Below are 17,173 nucleotides of genomic sequence, written 5' to 3'. Positions count from 1 at the left end.
AAACATAGCTCAGATGAAGAAGGAATGAGCGTAGAGGATAGAACCAGAGACTGGTACCGCACGTCGCTTAATCTTCTTCCAGCAACCGGTTAAGCTGCTCTAAGATGTCTCGTGATTGCTGCCAATACCGCCGCTGAAGCGCCGCTACATCCTCTATATTACCTTCTGGGGCAGGAGTTACGGTCTGAGTCTGAGTTAGAGTGCTTTCCACAGAACGGGGAACGGCTCTACCACTGGCCGCGTGCTTGCTGGTCGGTTTACCTGCCGTTGCTACTGCATGGGAAAAGTTCCTGGACGACCGACCTCGACCTGGTGCAACTGTAGCCGTCGCTGATGCGTTTCTATGATTCCTTGGCAAAGGCGCCGGTATGCTAACAACTTCGGTGCTCTGCTTCGGTGCCGACCTGCTTCTACTGCAGGGTCCTGCCACTGACCCTGTGGGCCTCGCTCCCCGCAGTTTTACTGTCTGAGTGCCTGATGGTGGTTGTGGAGCGGATCCTGGGCTCCTCCGCGGAGCTTTTCTGTGATTCGAAGGATCCCTTTGGATTGGTTGTGGTGACCTGCTTTTTCGGCGACCCGCGCAGGGCCCAGAGTTCTCGCGGCGCGGCTCGGACTTCCTACCATGGGCATCTCTGCAATCTTGAGAGTAGTCGCGAACTTGGCCGCACTGCCGCGAATGTTCCCCGCGTGACATCACTCCTGATGGTCGGGCCTCAACTGTCGGAGCCGTGGAGTACCTCCGTTGTGCGGAGGGGTGACGAAGCAAGCCATTTACAGCCCCACTCCTACCACGACTCAGTTCCCGACCAGAAACTGCTTCTTTGGTAACCCGAGTTGATCCTACTCCCTTCGGTGGGCACGTACCAAATGCACTAGATGAAATCCTTTTCTCTAAGCGCCCGTCAGCCCCCGCCCGGCGGTGGGCAGATGGTCTTGACGATGCGGCCCGACTGCCCCTAATGTCCGAATGCGGATCCACATGACATTGCCGTCGCTGCGCCTCCCTCGTGCGTGCCACCGGATACAATGCATCCCTGCTGCGTATCTCCCCCCACTCCGAGTCAACGTTTCGTGCATTCACTGACTGAGTAGGTGTTTCGTAAGCTGTACGAGAGTGCGACCGTTGAAAGGCTTGTTTGTATTCCCGAAGCTCCTTCTTCGTTTTCGTGAGATCCATTTCTAGCTCCTTGTTTAGAGCGGTCATGTGAAGCAACATTTCTTCAAGGAACCGTAGCCGCGATGCAGCGTCGGCTGACCCGGGGCCAGAGTTCGTGTTTTCATTGGTGGGGCCCTGTTGCTTTTCTCTCCGTCCACGCGGTTGTCCCCCCTGCACTTTTGGTTCTTCTGCCCTCCTACTGACATGCACACATGGTGAATCTTTCAAAAGCTGATTACTTCCTCCAACTTGGTTCTCGCCTTTGCCGTGCATCTCCGCTTCGCCTGCATCTATTTTCTTGTGTGACCCGACGCTTATACGCCGTAAAGCATATTCTGCTTCCAGCCCATTTGTGCAATCGGCCGCCGGGCTGACACCTGCAGCTGAGCTCTTACTGCTCGTGCCAGTCTCCGCTGCTGGCTCATCCGCTTGTATTCCTCCCTCTGTGGAGGGTGAAGAGGAGGAAGAAAACGAATTGTGGCTTGATGTCCCTGAACTAATACTCAACTTTCCTTCGGACGTCCCTGACTCCGATCCCGACACCGCCATGAGAGTCGGGCCGCTCAGCCTACACGATAAAGAGGTGCTTCGTATTGTCTAGTAGAACTACGGAAGGTGTTAAACAGGCGTTTATATATATATATATATATGTATATGAGAGAATTGATACCTAACAAACAAGTGGATGTAGGTGAAGAGCGAGAGCGATCTCTTGGCGACTGAGCGGTTGCTAATGGAACGCAGCGATCCAAAAAGAGAGCAACGGAAGACCGACGGTGTTGGCTTCGCTTTACACGCATATAGTGAAAATAGGTATGTGTGTATGTTTTGGCGCAAGACCATACGTAGATCCGGTAAGGATAAAGCAAATGTAAATGAGTTTACAAGCAATTCAGAACAACAAAAACATGACGACTTTCATGTGCAGCAGCTGAGTCACGTATGTTTATCAGAGGGGCAAACCACAAGATCGAAGGGTCATTCTCCCCCCCTTCCCATGTGAGTGTATAACCACGCACTTAAAAGACGACTAAAAGGCCACCAGCAACGAAAAGAAGGAACCCCGAGTCCTGCTCATACATCTGTATATCTCCCCTCTCGCCTACTGCATCATCCTGTCAGTCTTTGCTCCTCGTTGAGATGAAGCACAGTTTTCACTTCACAACATCACGAAACTTGTCGTGCAGATCCACCCTCATCTTAACGAATTGAACCTTCTCATCATGACTCAAAAGCCTCAACAAGCCTGTGTCCCACACTCCTTTAATGTGATCCGGAGGCATAATTAACAGGCTCGCTGTTTCCTTTAACAGTCGGAAAAGAACATCAATGACCGCTCCATCAAGACCTGGTACCCGCGTGAGCGGCGCCATCGCCTCCACATAAGCTGTCACATCCCGCTTGTAAACAAGAGCCCCACGGTCTGACACAGAAAAGCCTTTTAGATGGATGCTGATACCACGATAGAGACACACCCCAACGGTGCGGACAAAAGAAGAAGCGCCCCCATCGCCGTACAGCAACTGCTGTAAGTTCATCTGCCGAGCACGCTGCCGCGCGCCATCCGGAGAATCTATTTGGGCCGTTGGTCCGAGGGCGCTACCCATATTGCCACTGCTGCATACGCCGCTGCTGTATAGGCAATAGTTCTGTGACCACATATGCTGACCGGAAGGCATCGAGCCTGACGAAAAGAACTGGCTCGATGGGGGGAGTTGTTCGGCGGCAGGAGCTTGTGGCGACGTGTTTCGGTGCGATGCCAACCCCCCTGACATTTTGATGAACTCCTTTGCCCTTTCAAACTCTTGTGCGACATATTTGCAAAAAAGTGAGCAGGCTCCCGTACACGGTGGTGCGATCACCTCGCCTTCTCCTCCTTTCGCTACTTTAGGGACGTAGTCATTCCGATGCTGGAAGTGAAGTAGTATAGAAAGGGAGCGTACCACAATGGCATGTGCACAGAAATTCAGCAGCAACTCCGCTCTTTCGTCAAGAGCCTGGAAGGCAGCCACCTTCTTCGCCTCGATGGTGGTAACAAACTGTGGTTCATGTTGTAACAGATGGTCACAACTTGCTGCTATAGCGTCGTCTAGGCTAATCATCGTGGACTGAGCGAACAGTAACATGCGCAATCCACACTGCTGGGGCTCGCTATCGATATTACGTAATATGTCTTCCTCGTTCTTTGGCTTTGATCGCCAAGTATCACGACTATTTCTCATAAAATCAACAGTTTTGCGGAGTTCTGCTTCCAGCACCCTCCCCAGTTGCTGCAATGTAGTTTCCACAAGCTCAACCATTCTTTCCCTAACGTCTTCTGGTCGCGCGTAAATCCGTATCCGATTTGAAAGTTCAACAAAACACTGAACTAACTCCTTCGTCATTTGCATGTGCTCGCTGCGGAGGTCAAAGACCTCCCCACTGACGTTGCGAAGCTTCGGTGCATATGACTCCTCCAGTAATGAATAGTGGCGACGTAACAATTCGGCTTCTGAGTAGCTAGCCCGACTCGTACCAAACAGTGAGTCCACATACTTGTCGAGGAAATCTGCCTCGCCGCAGGTGAATGTGCGCCGAATCTCTTGCACGTACTCTTGGAACAACACAAACAGTTCTGTTTGCACGGTGTGCTTGTATGTAATCGCATCGACCATTTGCGCTGCCGCACGGTTCCTGGATCTTGGAGAAAGTCTAGACTCTGCCTCCCTTATTTCCCGTTCGTGATCCTCAGCGAGCTTCATCTGGTTCACAAGGAAGGGTTCTACAACACCCTTCGTCATTTGTGTTAGCAGATGGTGCCTCGCTGTGTATGTTGTACCGAATATCGCTTCTACGATGATAACATCCCGCCGCGCACGAGATACAAAAAAGCTAAATGCACCACGAAGGCACCCTTCCAACGATGTCCGGTAGTGTTGCATAGCCGTGTTGGCCTGATTTACGGGTTCCTGCGAAGCCTTCGAACTGCTAGATCCTTTTTTAGCCTTTTCAAATGTCGGCACAACCCGCAGCGGCTCGGGGGAGTAATCTTTAAAGAGTGAAGAACACATTTGACTGATAGTATGGCTGTAGAAATCCAACAACAATGCGTCATGCGAGGTTGTGATGGTAGTGTACAGGCGGGATACGAACTCCATCGTGCGAAGCAGTGTTCGACCATATGGGTCCTGTGCTGCGATTTCAGCAAGCTCGCCATGAACACCATTGAAGCACTCCACAAGGTGGAAGATATCATTCATCAGTTCTTCCCTTAGCCAGTTCACGTATACATCCACATTCGCCGTATTTTTCACAATCCCATCGAGCTCCCCACGCAAATGCAGTAGCCTCTGACACCACTCCACTTGTGCTTCTGTAGAACTCCTCACAACAAAAGCACGGTCAAGACCTGCGGCGATCGCCGCCTCCTCAAGATGGTGAAGGCCTTCACGCGACGTGCCGCCCGACTGACCGTGCACACGGGAGCTGATGCTCGTGTGGTGCCTCCTACTTGACAGCCTACTCTCGCCTTCGTAGGTATCACGCATTGTACGGTCCTTCACGCCGTTTTCATAGTCACTACAAATCCCAACCCCATCGCCTCTTCTAGCACTGGCATCTATATCCCAGTCGAAGTAAACGGTCTCTGCCGGCAATACACTACACGTCTTCCACTGTGCGGTTATTTTCTCTCTCTGCTCTGCCCGAGCCTTTTTCAGACCCTTAAGTGCGCTGGTCAGGTCCTTCTTTTGTATTGCTGTAAGCATACGGAAGTGATTTAGAAGGACAGAAACCGATCGGCCGCGAAGCACTCGGGCGTTCGATTGGGCGAGGTGTTGCTCAATACCCGCGATTGCAGCAGCGGCGTTGCACACACGCGACTCGTAGTCGTGCAGCCGCGCTGTTGTATCCTCTAGTCCCAGCCGTACTGTAGCGAGTTTTCGTTTCTCCCTAATCTCCAAACGACGGCAACGAACTTCGTGGAGTTGGAGCGATTGCTCCTCAGTTTCCTGCATTTTCTCGATTTCGCGGAGAGCGGCCGCAATAGTTGTCGTAAGACTAGTGGCGACAGCTCCCCGGTCACTCCCGGTGCTCCCCTCCTCACCATGCGCTTGCCCTGCTTCTGCATCAGCTCGGGTGGTGGTACTTCCAACCACACCGTTCTCGGTGAAACGCTTCATCCCCCCCGCGGTTTCTTCTTTCCAGCCGCGGGACATAAGCAGGGGAAACAAAACTCTATTTGTGATGTTGTTAACGAACGTCGGGGCGGAGAATTGTGACGAACTAAATACAGAACGGTCAAGGGACAACTGCAAGCGCTGCTCCGGTGCTGGAGCCGACTTGACTGAATCATTCACCTTACGGTCGCTCCGGACATTGTTGGCGCTATCGTCCTTTGCAACCGCACTGTTGCGGCGGCGAGCTTTCTTTTCTTCCGTCCCTTTTGCCTTACTCTTTCCATGGTTCGGCATCAAGCGGAGTACTTTCACCACAAGAATATGCATATATATATGCATATGTATAATTAAGATGTTATGGATGAAAGAAGAAGTGTAGGAATAGAAGGAGAAATCAAAACGACAGCAGCACCACACCGAAAAAGGCAATATTTCTTTCCCATGCGAGCTGAAAAGCAGGAGCACCGCCACGGACTATTTTTTTTTAATTTTTAGAACAAAGGAAAAAAATACTGGGGTGTGTATGCAGTTACGGAAACTGCAGAGTAATATAAATGCCGATAACGGAATATGCAAACACACATGCACGCCAGCTTTGGCACGCCACACCACCACGTAACTTGTTGTTGCAGTTGGTGGCGCTCGCAACCAAGACTCCTCAACGCAGTAGAGCACTTGGAAAATACCATTACATTCGTTCATGCGCGTGCACCGCAAAATGTGCCACACGGGCCGTCAAAGGAAGAAGAGGGGGGAAATTAATCGAATGCGAGTCGGCTACAATGCGATACGAGAGCGCCTTTCAAACACCCCCACGACATTATTTCCCATTCCCGTTCCCTTTTTTAAGATGCCAACCTACCAGTGACAGTCGCCCAATATCACCAACCACCATTACCCCTCGTATTGCGACACGAACCCCTCCAAAAGATAAAAAACAGGGAGAAAAAAAAACAATCTACTAATGTTTTCACCACCACCACCACTGAGAATCCACGGGATGCTACCCCGCGCTACGATTTGCACTTTTCGGTGTCATTGGGGCCCTTTTTTAAGTTCCTTTTACCTTTAGTAGCGGTGGTCTTTTCCGAGCCCCCACCATTTTTACTTTTTACGTCCGACTGCTTGTTTTTCACATCAGCTGGAGCAAGCTTAACCGAGCGTTCTGCCTCTGCTTCTTCACAAAATAAAAGCAACATAAGCGGCAGCCTGGTCCACACGCACATGAGCGTAACCATGAACACAACGGTAGCAAAAATGAATATCATGGCAGGGAGGAGGCTGAAAAAGGTACCACAACTACCACCGAATGCGAGTGCCGAGAGTCCAGTTATTAAGCGCCCCTGCAGTTCCTTCCACTTTTGACTTGTGACAAGACTGATGTACTCCCGGAGCGAGTCGAGGATCCCATCCGCTGTTAATCCGTATACATGATGTGCGACGAACAGCTGTAGCCACAACCGCCACACAAAGTTGGAAAGTACGGTGGCACTCATAATAAAAGGCAGAAACAAGAGCACAAAAAGAACCACAGTAATTTGAGTTACCCAGGGTACTGCACTGTAGGTCCAGATCTTCGTGTGTGTGAGAGCCAAGTGCGCAAAGCCCACCAGCGGGTTGACATCCTTGTCAGCGCTAAGGGTGCTGGTGCGTTCCAATTCTGTCCTCAGTTCCTGCACTTTCCGCTGATAGTGCCCCACCGTGTCGCCGTAGAGCTTCTCGTACGGCGCATATTCCTCAAATGTAAACAGCCACACGCCGTGCAGCGTTTCCCAATATAGTTTCCAATACATGAAAAGAAGATCCATCTGCAGCAACACTATTTCCTTCCATGAGGTGGCGGCGCCCGCAGCCCTGATGTCCGGCCCGCCGAACACTTCGTTAATGCACACACACGGCACGTCTCCATGTTGTTTAATCGTCCTCTCGTTGAAACGGATAATATCGTCATTAACAGCTCCTACAACACCCCAGGCCTCCATGATACGTTGATGTGTGTCATTCTTTGGCTCCCGCTGGCCGTCTTCCTCCTCTAAGGCTACACTGCGCGCTTCGTTGAGGTTTGCACGGGCCCGTAACTCTCGCTGTGTAAGTTCCGCCCGCTGCGTAACGGCACGCCTTAAATATGACACAATCCTGGAAGCACATTTGCCCTCCCTGTTTTCACGGACAGCCCCACCCTTTCCCTTCGTTTCAGTGGCTACGGAGCCATCAGCTCCAGGAATAACTCTTGGAACTCCCGCCGCTACCAGTGAAAACATAACAAATGTAAATGCCGGCGCACGGGAAACCACAGAAGATTGAAACCTTGCCATTTTCTGTGTCCTTTTACTCCCGCGTTTGCTGTTACAGTTGTTGTTGTTGCCCTTTCGATAGACCGTTGAGGAGCACAACTTTTTTTTTCTTTTCCTTTTTCTCCTTATTTGTTTCCGTTCTTTCACGTGTAACGGTACCACGTTATGTTGAACTTAACCCCCACACCTTTGGGAGGAAATACGTAATGCTCTTCCCCTCCACCTGTTTACCTGGGGCAAGTGAAAAAATCTGAGAGAGGCAACAGAAGTAGGGAAAGGCGTGTGTCATACAATTCTTCAGCAGAAAATAACAACGGTTTACATATACTTAGTTTTTTTTTTTAAAGTCATAACGTGCGTGAACGTATGTGGGTGTTGTGGGTGAAGAAGAAAATATGTGATGAGGGAAACGAAAGAAAAATATTCTCTCCCCAACTGTAGTTCCCACTTGCGCAACTTAATGACACATGGGCGACACTAAAGACAGCACTAACGGCGTACAGCAGCTGTTGTGAATTTCTTTTCCGAGTATGCTATCGTCTTTCCACTTCTCCCCGCACGGTACGCTGCGTCAGCGATGGATAACAGTTCATCTTCCGATACAACAAAATTGATTTTATTATTGTTCCCCGTCCCCACATCCACACGGATATGTGCGTTTCGGTAAAAGAACATCACGGCGAAGGGCTCTCTGCTGTGACCCAATTCATACATGACGTTGAACTCAGGCACCTCCAGCGTAGACACAACATAAATTGTGCAATACTTCCGTACCTTTGGTGCGAGTGCGACAAGTACTTCATCTATTTGGCGTGTGGAAAGTGTGTGTGCCATGTCTTCTTCCTGCTCCGTCGCTTCACCGTAATGACTGAAGCGGATAAGTACAAGTTTCTCGCCTTCAAGCACAATATGCCGGTCAACATCCCAGGCGGAGTGTAGGCGTGTCAACTCCGTCATAAAAAAGTTTTTTTTTTTAAAAAAAAGCAATGGAAACTTCCCTATACCAAGCCTGATGTATCCACAATTTCAGTTAGCCCTTTGCGCACGTGCGCTCACAGGCTAAGGGACACAACGGCACAGCATGTTAAAAGAGAGACAGAAAGGATGAAGGGGGAAGTTACTGAGAGAACAGGAAAGTAAACACACACAAATAAAGCAAAAAAGAAAAAGAAAAAGGAAAAAATAATAATAATAACGAAACAACACATCCGCTCTAACCAGAGAGAAGCGACGGAAATGCATGTGCTTTGCGCCACGAAGCGTTAAAAAATAAATAAATATAGTCTCTGAAACATGAACCCTTGAATTTCGTAGGGAGTTCCTGTAGCGTCAAGGGCACGTCCCGCACACGAGTTCCTCCTTTCATCTGCTTTTTTCCGCCATTTTCAATCCTACACTTAAAGGTAATGAGAGGAAGCGGCAACATTAATAATAACAATAATAATGATAATAGTAACAAAATGACGAAAGTTTGGTAGAATTATGGAAAGGTGGAAGTTGCAGGAATGGCGTTGACACGAAGGTTCTGTCGCAAGGAGCCTCAACCCACGACAAAATGGCGAAGGAAGAGACGGTGGAGGTATTAAGCGGGCAAAACAGAAACGAAAAACAAAAGGAAAGAAGGGGATACAAATTGTATAAAACAACCACGAACAAGGAAAAAAAAAAACACCAATAAAAAAAAAAAGGAGAAACACAAAAAGCAACAATGAAAGGAAAGTCAGTGGATGAAAACAAGGGCAAACGCCCGCCGCCTCAAAATAAATGACAGATAACAAAGCAGGATGTGCATGAGGCTCTATTGTGTTAATGTACGCTTGTATGTTTGTGTCTGTATATGCGTGTTCACTGTGAAGGAAAGAGGAGATCCCAAAGGGGTTATTTTTCAGGGAACACGTGTGGAGAGCAGAAAAACACAGACTTGTGAAAACCAAACGAAAGGCATCCGATAGCTGCCTTTTCCCCGATGCTCTCTCTCTCTCTCTCTCTTTTTTTTTTCTCCCTTTCTTGCTCAACTGCTGTTATAAACATGTGTTACTTCTTTTCTTTTTATTTATCTATTTTTTTTTTATCACCCCCTCTTTCCTCTCTCTAACACACAAAAACAAAAACAAAACAAAGCGTAGGGAGTCAGCCAACCACACCACACTCATCACCTTGTCTCCCTTCATCCTCTTCTATTCATTCCTTTTTCTTTTTTTTAAAAAAAATCTATGGCTTCCTCAAAAACAAGGAAAGAGACATTTTCTTTTCTTTTCTTTTTTTTTCTTTTTAAAACTTTTCTTTCTCTTTTGGAGAAACACATGTATGACGTAACATCGCAAATGCATACAGGAAAAGAGGGAGTGAATATTTACGCATGCTTCAAGTGCATTCTTCATGTCCCTTGAGGCGTGCACAAGACATCTGAGACTCCCATATTCAAAAGAAAACAGTTTTTTTTTCCTTCTTCGAATCTCTTCTATGATCGAACCAACAAACATTTACAAAAAAAAAAAAGAGAGAGATGCTGTCGCTATGTAACGCACCACTGCATTCCTCATCCCCAAAGAAAAAGTTTATTTATCCTTTTTTTCATCCCTTTGCATATTTCCCCCTTTGCTGGGTATTTTTCTTCCCTCTTTCATCAGTCCTATGCTGTTGAGATTGAGGTTATGGTAACAGTGGTTGGCAGCGACACCGGCTTCTCCCCCCTCTGCCCCGTCCCGAATTATCATGATGGCCATCCAAAGACGACAATCTTTTCTTCTCCCCCTCTTTTTTTTTTTAAAAAAAAGAGAGTAAAACCTCTATGATAAAAACGCACGGAGTGTATAAAAACGAGTGTGAGCACAGGGTGGAGAAAAAGAAAAAATGACGGCTCACCTTTGTTTCCTTTCTTTTTCTTTTTCTTTTTTTTTCAATTTTTCTTTTCTCCATCCATTCATGTCCCCCTCCTTCCCTGTGCTGCCACAAACTTATGTCGCTACGATTACGCTCCTTGTGGAGGGATGCCGTTGGCACCACCGCGGTTTGCCGCGTCTGCCGCTTCATTCAACATCGCCGTCCTTCCAATGCGTTGGTATGATGGCCACCACTCATTATCGTCAAACTTCGAGAGTCTGTTAATATCAAATGTTGCCCATCGGGCCTCGCACACACCAGGTTTGAACTTCGCTGGGCATTTCTTGCTCGCCTCCACCCATGCGTCAAGGAGCTCTTCCAGTGCTGGCCGCTGTAACGTCATTGCGTCCCGGAAGTGATACGCCACGCGGTATGCATTGATACCAAGCCGGATCCATGAGCGCCATTCGTCAACGTCTGCCTCGCGGGTTCCCTCACGGAGCCATCGCGATGCGTTTTCAACTGCCTCACGCTCCGTGCGCGGAAGGAGGACTTTGATTTTTTTATCCTCTGCGGCACCGCTGCCGTTGGCCCCGGAGTTCTCAAACGCCGTTGGGAAGTTGCGCGGCGGGTCAAAGTGCAGCAGACGGGAGTACGTTCCCTCTTCACGGATGCAGGCGGAGTGAAGGGCAGCTTTCGCGTCCGGTACAATACCGTCTGGGAAACCGATATTCCAGTCCTTGTCTTCAAAAACCACAATAGCGCTGGTGTGATTCTCCTTCATACAACGGTGCATACGGAGCATACCGTTGGAGCGGTAGATTTGCAGGTCCACGGCCGGTATTCTCTTGTGGAACTGGTGCAGGAATCCGTGTAGGGAATTGTAATCTTCAAAGGCGGCATCCTTAAGCTTGGTATGCACGTGGAAGGAAACCTTCTTGAGATTTGGTGACTGAAGCACAACCTGGGACTCAATCTCCTCACCAATTGCTTCAATTTCCTCCACAATCACATTCATCACGTCGTCCAACACCTTTTTCTGAAACGGCCGAACTTTTGACATGCTCCAGTGCTCCTGTGGAACGGGGCAGTCGATATCCAGCACCAAGTCCATCGGCGTTTTTTCTCGCCCAAATATGGCGTGGACGGTCCGGATGGTCTCCGGCATGTTTGCCACGGCGCTACTAGCGACGGCAAGTGGGGTGCCCGGCCATGCGAAGAACTGACAACCCCCTTGCGGAAGCCGGCGGGCGAATACACCGTCACTAGGCGTGCACGCCGCGAGTACGTCTTCGATACGGAAGGCCTTAATCATCGGTGTTTTCCCGTGAAGAGACGTACCAGAAATTCTGTCATGCTCGTATGCAGCGTATGAGGCGGCTGGTGAAGGTTCCGTTTTTTTAATCTCCGGTTGTCTGTCTACTGTTTTCGCTTCCGGCCGTCCTTTTACCCGCTCAGGTCGAGGCTGCTGGCGCTTTTCTCGAGGCGCAGCGGCCACGGGCTCCTCCTCGTGTTCCTCCTGATCGACGAATGGGTCTTCCACATCTTCCACAATAGGTTCCTCTTCCATATCTTCTGGGACTTTGGCGGTATTTTGACGTACGCGACGCCTGGTTGACACCCTGATCAACCTTTTCCGTCTCCTCAGTGTCTTTTTTTGCGGTAGTTGCTGTCCATCAGCTTCGCCATTGCGGATATTGGGTGCTGGGGCGTTGATACGTGTTTCGTACACTGACGCCGCCGCAGCGGCAACTGAGGGCTTTATTGGCGTTGCCGCTCTTAGCGTACCTTGCCTCAATGCATCCGAGTGCACGCCTGCGCCACCCACCGGAACGGCTGCTCTTGCTCCTACCCTCGGCAGGGTACTTTTGGGGGTTTCTCTGGAAGGTGGTACGACTGCTGGTGCTTCCATTGCCTGTGAAGCAGCGTCATTTCCCTTAGCATTAGTTGCCGTTGCACCCTTTACACCAGACATGGAGGCCAACTTTGCAACTAGCCGCTTGGAAACTTGCTGTGATGGTAAGGTGATGCGGAGCATCCTTGTAGTGTTGCGTGTCCCGCCTTGTCTCTTGTATATTATTTTCTTCAGATAAGAGGCACGTCGGTATTTATTACCAAGTAAATAAACGAGGAGGGAGAGAGGTGCGTGTGATGCAGCGCCGTTTAACGTACACGTGCCCCACGACAGGCGTCATTGGTGCGTATCGATGCGAGGTGCGCCCCCGCGTGGTATTATTGCAGAGATTGTGAGGGTGGTTGAAAGAGGTTCCGTAGGCCTGATGGTGAACGGAAAAGGTAGAAGTGCAGTAGTGGAACCAAAGGTCAATTAGGTGGAAGAGGAAAGATAAGGAAATGAGCAATTGAATAGTCAAAACCCCGCACAACTAATGCGCTGGCATCACAGAGCCCTCTAGTAAGTGGACACAATAAAGAACATCATCCTGTTGGGGTGTTGGTCACCTCTCTTTCCGTCCACCCGTTTTCTTCGTAATACCGTATCCTAACACGCTTCGTGAGCGTGCCACTGCGTTACCTCAGTTCCATCCCCCTCCTGTGGTGTACGATTCAGTGTTAGACAGTCACTTGGTCCCATCAAGCACAAGAAAGATTTCAGCGGGCACCACTGGCAAAGTAACCAGGTGTGAAAAATAAGAAATAAAGAAAAAACAGAAAATTCAGTAAAAGTAAACAGACGAATCCATTATGAGCACCACACCCCTGCAGTCCACCGTGGCACCCCCGGTTGCCGCGGTAGAGGTGTGGTGGTCTTCAATCACATGTTTCCTTGCTTCCCCCCGGGGGCGGGAGGAGGGGAGTGGTTGGGTGCGGATTTACTTTCCTTTCGCAACAGTTCTTCTTCGTCGCTGCCTGTTTAGATATTCGTTAGCACCATAGACACTGCAGTCTTGTCATCACCACCCATGTTAAGCGTGGCGCCAATCCCGGGGATGTTCTTCATTTGGTATTCCCCACATTGGCCCTTCATCTGCCGGTACACCTCCAGCACCTGCTTCACGCCAGTGGCTCCTACCGGATGGCCGAACGACAACAAACCGCCCCCGGTGTTGACTGGAATGCGACCATCAAGTGCCGTTGCCCCACTGCGGATGAGGGCCCCCGCACCCCCGTACTCTGCAATACCGAGGGCCTCATACATTAGCAGCTCAGCGATGGTAAAGCAGTCATGCACCTCTGCAACCTGAAGTTGCTCGGGCTTCACGCCAGCCATCGAAAGGGCAGTTCGCGCCGCAACCATGGAAGTAGTCATTCGTGTAAGATCTGGTGAGTCCTCATAGAGGTTACCGGCTGCGCTGGCGAGAGATTTGATTTCAACGAGGCGGTTGTCGTTGGGTGAAAGGCCTAACTTCTGCAACCCTTCTTCACTGGCGAGGATAACCGCAGCTCCGCCATCACTGACCTGTGAACAGTCCGTGGTCCGCAGGAAAGGCTTGTATATTTCGTTCCCAAGGAAGTTAGGGTTCTTGTCGGAGGCTTGTGTGCAGAAGTCTAACGTTACCTTCCGCGCGTGCATGTGGGCCAGAGGGTTCCGATTACCACTCGCGTAAGCCTTCGCTGCCACATACGCTGCGTCTTCCATCGTAAAATGACCCGCCTCCTGGATTGCCTTCATACGTCTTGCGAAGAGGCAGGGGAACGTGAAGTCATCAAGCTGTCGCTGGCGCTTGTAGTGTGCTGCACGTGCGAGATAATCACCACCCACACGTGCAGAGACGGTTGTCTGAACCTCAACACCCACAGCAAGGGCGATTTGTGAAGTACCGGCGAGTAGTGCCTCCCATGCGGACTGCACAGCGAGGCCACCACTTGCACACGCACCCTCGACGCGCACAGCTGGTTTGTTTAGGAAGGCAGAACTGTTGCTGCCGGAGAGACTGCCAACCGCTGCCGGACCAAGGTGCCCTTGAGAAGAGAACAACTCGCCAAGGAAGTTTCCGACGACAAGTTTGTCAACGAGCGCCGCACGGCCGTCGTGCAGACCCGTGTTTTGCAGTGCTCCATTTATGCTCTCTGCCAGAAGTTCCTCCAGTGTTTTGTTTTCCTTCTTGCCAAAATCGGGGTGTTTTTTATCGATAAAAAGTGGTGACCCTTTGCCCACAAACGTTGTAATATGCCCACCCACAACAAATACTCGCTTTGCTGAAAATGTGGAGGACGTACGACGGAGCATTATCCTTTTGATTAACCTGTTGTAATTGTTGTAGTAGTTCCTTTCTTAAACTTGAGCCTTTTCGTTCCTTTACCCTTCTAAATAAACCTACTTTTGCTTCAAATGTATGCTTCTTTCCGCGTAAAAAAGCTAGCGTAGACGGTAACTACTCACTTTCCCTAGAACCGTAATATGCACCACGGTCCACAAACTATTCGTGAAAGGAAGCGGGAAAGGGAGATGGTGGACGATGAAGCAGTTGGGGTCAACACACACAAAAAAAAAGGATGATGGGGCAGGTTAAGTGTGTCTTCTCTTGGACTCCACCTCCTCCAGACGCAACAGTCCTTCCAACCGTTGCATTTGGTCGCGTCATAATGCGACCTCCTCGCACGAATTTCTCTGCAAGTGTGCGGCGTACCGGTGCAGCTACACTTCAGCGTCGGGCAAACAACCATACGCTAAACTAAAAATTTTAACGATGAAAAACGTATGAATGGACCTGCGGCGGGAGAGAAGAAAAAGCCGCCATAGCACTAAAAAACTTCTTATATAAGTCTCTCCCTACTAATCTGACCTTACATTTATTCCCCTTCTCACAACCTCCCGCCATGCTATCATCCATCAGGTGTTACTACGATTACATGTTTTGCTACCACACGCACCACAACCCACGCTTTTCCTCAACTACGAACAACAACCTCCTGGGAGAGAACCGTACTTTCTAGGGTCAAGAATGCACAAGAAACCTTCTTTTTTTTTTTCTCTTTGGAGATGACAACATCACAACCCTTACGCCGTGCCTTCCCACCCGCGCTTTCCCCCCATCCAACCGGCACCAATGTAGAAATGTCGATAACGAATGTACGTGTCGCTCGTTGGGTAGTCCAAGGTGTTCGGTTTAAATGCCTTGCGCAACTGCATAACCTTCTCTGGTGGATAATACTGCTCAAGACAGTCGAAATGTGCCTCTATTTTATACTCGCAGTTACCACCCTGTGCGAGGCAAAAATCTCTCGCCCACCGCGTCTCAGGGCATTTCAAGCGTGGGTTTTGATCCGAGCAAGGGAGTGGAACACCATGCTTCGGGTATTCCGTGAGAATGCTCGGGAAAACCTTCCACGTTTCTATGCCCATCCCGTACTGATGTGTTTACGTGTTTAAGTAAGTGAGAGGAGCACCACCCGATTTTGTAGAGGAGGGAACTAACAAAATCCACTAGGCGTCAATTACACTCCCTAAGAGCACAACTATTGAAGGAAAGATGAAGATGTGGATGTGCACATAAGAGATATAATGCAGGTAAGTAGTGGGGGCTAAAGCGATGATGTAACGGCACAATGAGATTTGTAGTTGCATGAATGTTAGCGTTGCGATGGATGAGCGTTTCGGAAGGGAAAGCCCGAGCCTGCGTAAAATATACTAAAGAGAGGGACAAACAGACGAAATTCGACCACTCTCCGGGTTTCATGGTCTGGACGCCCAGAAAAAAATGTTGTCTTTTTTTTTTCGGTTTGTCTCACTTGCCCCCCGCAAAAGGGAAGCGCCATCTTGCCTTCAAAAGGGGAGGAACGAAGATGACCGGCGAAGGCCAGCTTTTGCATATGTGGGAGCGGTGAACCAAATGTGGCGAGAGTTTTTCACGTAATGAAATCAAAGCCTTCAGCGCATCCTCAGCCCACAACAGCTGGGGATGATATTGAGCTGAGCATGCAGCGGTGATTCTTCAACCATCGTGAAGTTGGCGTACATGCGGGAGACGGTGTGCAAACCCTGCTGGGGCATTTCACTCGTACAAATAAATAAATAAATAAATAAATATATATATATATATATATATATATGACCAATCGCTCTGTAAGGGTATTCTGTAAGTAAATGCAACGATCCTCCTTCACGTGGCTACGAGTATATGATTGTAAGTGCAAATAGCCGTGTTTGCATGACCCCTCTTCTGTCCGATTAGTGGTTTTAGCGTTCGCTTCAACGAGTCAGTATACCACATAACATCACAAAAAGAGGCCAGCGCTTTCTTCCTTGCATGTGTTTGCTCTTCAAAAACAATAGTTTTTGCTTAAAGAAGTGGATGGCTTTTCACACATGGAGAAAAGGGGATGAACAGAGGAAAAGAAAAAAGAATCAATGACAACTGCAGGGGCACAAGCGAATTCAGTTCCCCCCCTTCCCTCCCTGTTGTTTCTTTTGAATGGATTTAGTGTAAGTACTTCTGTCACACGAGGGCTTAGCTCAACCTCAAAATTAAGCATAACCGACACGTGAAACGAAAAACAAAAACAAAAAAGAGAGATAATGGCAAAAAAAATTGCAAGCATGACAACGTGCACACATCTTTTCTTCCTTTTCGCTTCCCTGCATCATTGTCTTAGCCGCCGCTCCCCGGAACTACACCCCAAAATAAACTCTTCTCCACTTTCGTTTTTTTCTTTTGGGGGTCTTCTCGTTTGCTTCAGTCTACAAATTATACGGTTGAGTCACGAGGTTCTGCGCCCGAAGCGGCAAGGCACGTATGCTTTTCTCTCCATTCCCACACGACGTGCACGTGTCGGTTGAACAA

At 49.3% G+C, this 17,173-nt stretch overlaps 7 protein-coding genes across 7 annotated transcripts, besides 11 other annotated features; all 7 read right to left on the bottom strand.

Annotated features, from left to right (window-relative positions):
• Positions 1–17,173: part of a sequence feature (sequence corresponds to BAC RPCI93-26A17) that runs on past both edges of the window.
• Positions 68–1,705, bottom strand: Tb927.8.2590 (hypothetical protein, conserved; the record flags this gene model as incomplete). The annotated part of the gene is made up of 1 exon (XM_841999.1): positions 68–1,705. One exon carries the CDS (start codon positions 1,703–1,705, stop codon positions 68–70), a length of 1,638 nt encoding a protein of 545 aa, XP_847092.1.
• Positions 1,788–1,812: a microsatellite.
• On the bottom strand, positions 2,311–5,652 carry Tb927.8.2580 (hypothetical protein, conserved; the record flags this gene model as incomplete). The annotated part of the gene is made up of 1 exon (XM_841998.1): positions 2,311–5,652. One exon carries the CDS (start codon positions 5,650–5,652, stop codon positions 2,311–2,313), a length of 3,342 nt encoding a protein of 1,113 aa, XP_847091.1.
• Positions 5,633–5,659: a microsatellite.
• Positions 6,327–7,628, bottom strand: Tb927.8.2570 (hypothetical protein, conserved; the record flags this gene model as incomplete). Its single annotated transcript, XM_841997.1, has 1 exon — positions 6,327–7,628. One exon carries the CDS (start codon positions 7,626–7,628, stop codon positions 6,327–6,329), a length of 1,302 nt encoding a protein of 433 aa, XP_847090.1.
• Positions 7,707–7,751: a sequence feature (A-rich).
• On the bottom strand, positions 8,097–8,564 carry Tb927.8.2560 (spliceosomal U5 snRNP-specific protein, putative; the record flags this gene model as incomplete). The annotated part of the gene is made up of 1 exon (XM_841996.1): positions 8,097–8,564. One exon carries the CDS (start codon positions 8,562–8,564, stop codon positions 8,097–8,099), a length of 468 nt encoding a protein of 155 aa, XP_847089.1.
• Positions 8,563–8,590: a sequence feature (AT_rich).
• Positions 9,034–9,066: a microsatellite.
• Positions 9,200–9,326: a sequence feature (T-rich).
• Positions 9,577–9,615: a sequence feature (GA-rich).
• Positions 9,851–9,879: a microsatellite.
• Positions 10,474–10,522: a sequence feature (A-rich).
• On the bottom strand, positions 10,579–12,468 carry Tb927.8.2550 (hypothetical protein, conserved; the record flags this gene model as incomplete). Its single annotated transcript, XM_841995.1, has 1 exon — positions 10,579–12,468. The coding sequence occupies one exon, from the start codon at positions 12,466–12,468 to the stop codon at positions 10,579–10,581; it is 1,890 nt and encodes a 629-aa protein (XP_847088.1).
• On the bottom strand, positions 13,303–14,619 carry Tb927.8.2540 (3-ketoacyl-CoA thiolase, putative; the record flags this gene model as incomplete). Its single annotated transcript, XM_841994.1, has 1 exon — positions 13,303–14,619. The coding sequence occupies one exon, from the start codon at positions 14,617–14,619 to the stop codon at positions 13,303–13,305; it is 1,317 nt and encodes a 438-aa protein (XP_847087.1).
• Tb927.8.2530 (hypothetical protein, conserved) lies at positions 15,391–15,735 on the bottom strand (the record flags this gene model as incomplete). Its single annotated transcript, XM_841993.1, has 1 exon — positions 15,391–15,735. One exon carries the CDS (start codon positions 15,733–15,735, stop codon positions 15,391–15,393), a length of 345 nt encoding a protein of 114 aa, XP_847086.1.
• Positions 16,397–16,442: a microsatellite.

The sequence above is a fragment of the Trypanosoma brucei genome, chromosome 8 (assembly GCF_000002445.2).
Source record: "Trypanosoma brucei brucei TREU927 chromosome 8, complete sequence".
NCBI lineage: Eukaryota > Euglenozoa > Kinetoplastea > Trypanosomatida > Trypanosomatidae > Trypanosoma > Trypanosoma brucei.
Note: the sequence above shows the minus strand (reverse complement) of the source record. Positions and strands in the feature narration are given on the sequence as shown.